Here is a 5,340-nt window from a genome sequence, read left to right on the forward strand (position 1 = left end):
AGAGACTACAAGAAAGGAGCTCCACAGTCAAGAACGGAAGGCAACTAGAATCTGGCTAAATTGCTGGAGAGATCTCCCACAAGCTAAGATCCAAGATTGGATTGAGCGTATTCTTATACATATTCCAAAGATAATTGAGCTACAAGGTGGTAATGAGTATATAGAGGGGAGAGATAGGCGTTGTGTAGGAGAGCGGCCAGATTTCGGCTAAATTATTCTTGGCAGGACAAAACTTTTGTGAGGCACCTCCGTACAGTAGGTAAAGTGGATCCACGCTCGGCATTACCCCCGAATAGTGCTTACACTGAGAGATATTGCCCCGAGAAAAGCTTGATTTAAAACCACCATGAATGCTTCGTACGTGTAGCAGCCATACATGTAGAAGACTGTTTTATTACATGCAGCTATCTGGAGTATCTACTTGATTAATCTTGTTGCACTCACCGAGGGATGCCTACCCTTTGCACGCGGTCACGGGTGCTCTCTGTGCGAGCATCTATACCTTTATTGAAGCTTCGGTGGCCTTCAAGGCTCCAACGACTGAAAAGCATATGATTGGTGTAAGTGCGTAACTGATCTAATAGCGCTTCAGCGGAGAGTACCAAGTATAGTGAGCCGTGTAGTATGTACCGTCAAGAATATGGCAACAGTCATTTTCATGGTCTCTGTAGCGCCAGTCACGTCAGACAGTGCCACCAGAATCATGGCTGGTGGTCCGGTGGGCATCAACATCATCGAGAACCACAGCATGGGATCGGCGTCTAGTATTTTGGTTTTGGAGGCAATGGCCCATATCAAAGGAATGCTGATTCTAAAGCGTGTAAGCGAGCTATTTTACTGGCACACAAAATGGTTAGCGATCGACTTACAGCGGCCAGACAATGAACCTGAACAAGGTGACAAGCTGTTGTACCAGTTGAGTGTCTTGAGATATGCGCTTCTCTCTGTGCGGTTTGTGTGGTGGACCAGGGCGTGGGGGAGGAGCGAAGTGTGTTCGTTTACAATGCCCTCTGGACCGCGCTCCATGTCGCCGCTGTCGGCATCGGCATCAGCATCAGCATCAGCACCGGCGCCAGCCTCTGCGTGTGCGTGTCCATGTTGTTGGTATTCGTCACGGCTCTGGGGCGCATCTTGGTCTCGTGGGCGCAGTAACGTGGGCCCAAGCGCAAAAGTAAGCGAATTGCTGACCATGGCATTCACCAAAAAGTACGACTCAGCCCGATCCATGGCTTTGCTTCCCGACTCTCCCGCAATGAGGATAGCATCGAGGACCTGCGTCTGCTTGAGCGATTGGATGAGCAGCAGCGGAAGGGAAGTCGTGTTGTTGAATACCATGGCGGGCGCTACCCAGGCGGGCGCTGCGAAGAGGCGGCCGAAGAGGCGGCCGGAGAAGATGGAGAGGAGCGTGTACAAGACGGACCAGACTGTGCGTTGTGCGTACATAAGCATACATACATACATACATGTGCATGCGGCACAAGGCCCTTTTACTCACCGACAATGGGGACCTATCGCATGCCCGTGTCTCGATGCAAATTGGAGCCAATCTTGTAGATGAGTAGCGCAGGCACACATACTCGTGAAACCTCCTTGGCTGCATTGGGCGAGAGCAGATTGCACTGTGCTGCCGCCACACCCAAGGCAATGGTCAAAAGGACCGAGAGGGCGGCCTGAAGGGCGCCCGTCAACGGGACGATCAGCTCAGAGACAGCGACGCCCATGCTTGGAGACGAGGAAAAGAATGGAAGAATGGAAGAATGGAAGAACAGATGTGATTGTGGGTGGGCGGCAGTGGCGCTGTGGCATGTAGGTGCAGTACAGCGGCGCCAATCCTTGTCGTGTTGTGACGTTGGTTGGAGAGGAGCATCGTCATCAGCATCGGAATCAGCAGCACACTATAGTAGGTGTCCACTGAGCTGCCGTTTGCCGTCTGGCTGTGCTTGAGATTGGATGCCGATGAAGCCGTTTCAAGGGTGTGTGTGGGCGGAGTGGGGTGGAGTGGGGTGGAGAGCAGAGAGTGAGAGTGTCGAGGTGACGATGCTGCTGCGCTAGACCCAATCGGGAGCATCCTTCATTGAGCCACACTGTACTTGTCCTGTAGGTTACGGTTGTTTAGGGAGCCTACATGGCCGTGTACGGTACTCTTCCAGCTTTACCTCGCCATCCACTTGCAAGGCGTATCAGCCGGCCATGCGCACAGAGGGAGAGACGGGAACTTGACATTCGGAGTAGATTTCTCACAAAGGGTCTTGGAAACGGCATTTTCTTTGCGCAATATACAAGAATTGGCGGTGCTGTCGTTGTTGGAAGCAAAGGCGACGGCCCTATACATATATATATATATCGATTGTTTGTACATGTAATGTGAGCCCAGGAACAAAGAGGCCGAATGGCCGAATTGCAAAGTCCCCCTTGGCGCTGCACCTCTGGCCGGCCGCCTTGTACCTGATGAGCTGCGCTGAGCTTCTCTCCACTGCCATCCGAGTCTGCATCACCACAGACTACGCCGCATCCTCGATCGCGTCCACTCATGCACATGCGCAATTCCGCCTTTCCCGCATCTCCACCCGACCCTGGCCATGTACGTGTAGCGCATGCCCTCTATGCGGGTGAATACTGCCCCTTGGCCTGCGAAACCACAATCAACTATGTGACTTTCAACGACACGCCCCCTTCGTCGTCTTGGCTCGTCAACCGATGCCGAAGCGACATGCACATTACGTCGGTGTACCTATGTTTCGATGAATTCTGCACACGAGACGGCGCAATCGCAGACTGGATCAAGACGCAGAGCTCCGCGTGCTACCAGACTGCAAACGTCACGTTGCCGCCTCTTCAACGTGTCCTGCAGCACTGGCAGCCACACGAAAAGGCCAAAGTCGAGAGGCTGCGTGCCCAACAGGCGCTCAAGTTCCCGTCGCTGAGCCACATGGTCATACCTGAACATGCTTTCTTTCAGCGAGCCCTGAGCACCGTAGTAAGTAGGCGAGCACGAGTTGATGCATCCAGGCCAGGCCGAATACCCATGTATCTCGGTAATACTAATTGTGACGCACAGGAAACTGCTGCCTGGGAGTACAAGATACACCTTGTATACGGGTAAGCAGACTGGCTACCCCGCTGCGTACGTGAGCTGGCTAACACAGCCATGCAGATGGTACATGTACTACTTTTGGGCGGTAGTGGTTGCCACTGGCGTCGCAACCCATCTGTGTTCGCTGATATGCGAGCTGCAATACAAGAAGAACACAGCCTATCCAAGGCTCCTCCGAGCCCATCGCACCACCTCGGCCCCAACAATTCGCAGCATCTTGGCGTCATTTCAGTCGCGCTGGCGACGCCATGTTAGCATGCCAGCTGCTTTTGGCCATCGCTGCTCGCGGCCATACGGCTGGTGCACCATACCGCCTCGTCTCCAGTCACTCACCATTCTGCTTTTCCTTGTCTTGAATGTGGCCCTCTGTAGCTGCTCATACCGTCTTACCCAGGGCAACCTCTACTGGCCACAAAAGTCTGCGCAGCTGCTGCGCTACGTTTCCGATCGAACCGGCATCATTTCCTTGGCCAACTTTCCCTTGGTCTGGCTGTTTGGCATGCGCAACGATGCCTTGATTTGGATAACAGGGTGGGGTTTCGGTACCTACAATGCATTCCATCGCTGGGTTGCGAGGCTCGCAACCCTGCAGGCTGTCGTACACAGCCTAGGCTACACTGTAATGATCCTCGAGCGTGAAGGTTGGCCAAGCTTCCAGCAGTATTGGACCCAGCACTATTTTTGGAATGGCGAGATTGCAACCATTGCCATGTGCGCTCTTCTTGCCTTCTCCCTATACGGCATCCGCCGAAAACACTACGACATGTTCCTGATAACGCACATATCGCTCTCCATTGCGGCCTTATGGTCCATGTACTACCACGTTGAAATCTTTACCGCTGGCGAATGGAACATCTTCATCTGGCCATGCCTTGTCATCTGGATTCTCGACCGCACTTTGCGTCTGGTTCGAATTTTCGCTTTCAGTCGCAGACCACTCAGCACCGGGGCTAGAGCAACCTATGACTCTGCCAGCAATCTGGTGCGTTTGGATGTGGATGGGAGCCAAACTATGATGCCGCCTCAGCCAGGCTCGTACTATTATATACACTTGCTCGATGACATACTCTATGCTCATCAGAACCACCCATTTACTCTAGCGTTTGTATCGTCCGATGTGGCATCGCCAGCTGCTCCTCTGACTCCACTAACCTCTAGCTCCGGACAACCGTACAGCCTTTCGGCTTCATCTACCGAATCGGACACACTGTTGGCGAACGATGTAGTCAAGACCCCGTCGAATCTGGTGTTTCTCGTGCGACCTTACAACGGCTTCACACGCCGGTTGAAGTCAAGCTGCCTCTTACACCCAAAGACGCTCCGTGTTCTTGTTGATGGGCCGTACGGCCACAGCATCCCTCTCCGTGGCTTTGCTAGTGTATTGTTCGTTGTCGGCGGGACGGGCATCACAGTACCGCTATCCTATCTTGCCCATCTTCTTTCCGATCCGTCGTCGCCCGTCCTTCGCGTCAAGATTGCATGGGCAGTCCGCGAACATGGCTTTCTTGCCTCGGTACTGCGTGACTTTCAGAGTCTGCTGAGCGACGAGCGAGTTGAACTCGAGGTGCACATAACACGCGACGATGAGCTCAAGGACGAGGTTTTGGCAGATGACCTTCAAAATTTCATCGTCATGCCCCATCGACCTGACGTGTATCAACTTGTCAAAGAGGCGGCAGAGAAGGCACAGCACGAGCAACTAGCGGTTGTGGGATGCGGGCCAGCCACCATGGCTGATGACGCTAGGCAGGCCAGTGTCCATATGCTGGCCGTGGGTTTTACAGGCATAGAGTATTTTGAGGAAAGCTTCAAATGGTAGAGAGTGAGGATAGACGTCTAGGCCGCGGGTTGCTGAGGACAGATGGTGGTGGTTTGACGCGTGCTGGCATAAGGAATGAAGTGGGGGTGCCAAGAAATAACTAGCCCCACCACAAAGTGCGCGCGACCACAAAGTGCGCGCGCGCCTTACAACCACCTCAACCTCAACGCGTCGTATCCCCACCACCATGGCTAATATTGAGGCTGCGCTTGCAGCTATTAATGCCCTAGGACCTGATAAGCCTTTTTCGTATACAGATATTGCAAAAAAATATAGTGTTGTTCGATCTACGCTTACCCGAAGACACCAAGGCCTACACGCCTCACGCGCGATAGGTGGCCAAAAACGGCAGCTCCTCCACCCACAGCAGGAGCAGGCCCTAATCGCCTATATCAATCGACTAACAGATAGAGGCTTACCACCTACT

At 53.3% G+C, this 5,340-nt stretch overlaps 2 protein-coding genes across 2 annotated transcripts; one reads left to right on the forward strand and one right to left on the reverse strand.

The window, feature by feature from the left end:
• Positions 1–378: 378 nt before the first annotated feature.
• SETTUDRAFT_180740 (uncharacterized protein) lies at positions 379–1,721 on the reverse strand (the record flags this gene model as incomplete). Its single annotated transcript, XM_008031122.1, has 6 exons — positions 379–577; positions 631–811; positions 870–887; positions 914–1,424; positions 1,496–1,508; positions 1,578–1,721. The coding sequence occupies 6 exons, from the start codon at positions 1,719–1,721 to the stop codon at positions 497–499; spliced, it is 948 nt and encodes a 315-aa protein (XP_008029313.1). The 3' UTR covers positions 379–496.
• Positions 1,722–2,536: 815 nt separating this feature from the next.
• On the forward strand, positions 2,537–4,913 carry SETTUDRAFT_94116 (uncharacterized protein; the record flags this gene model as incomplete). The annotated part of the gene is made up of 3 exons (XM_008031123.1): positions 2,537–2,977; positions 3,059–3,099; positions 3,155–4,913. The coding sequence occupies 3 exons, from the start codon at positions 2,537–2,539 to the stop codon at positions 4,911–4,913; spliced, it is 2,241 nt and encodes a 746-aa protein (XP_008029314.1).
• Positions 4,914–5,340: the final 427 nt, after the last annotated feature.

The sequence above is a fragment of the Exserohilum turcica genome (genome assembly GCF_000359705.1).
Source record: "Exserohilum turcica Et28A unplaced genomic scaffold SETTUscaffold_5, whole genome shotgun sequence".
Taxonomy (NCBI): domain Eukaryota; kingdom Fungi; phylum Ascomycota; class Dothideomycetes; order Pleosporales; family Pleosporaceae; genus Exserohilum; species Exserohilum turcicum.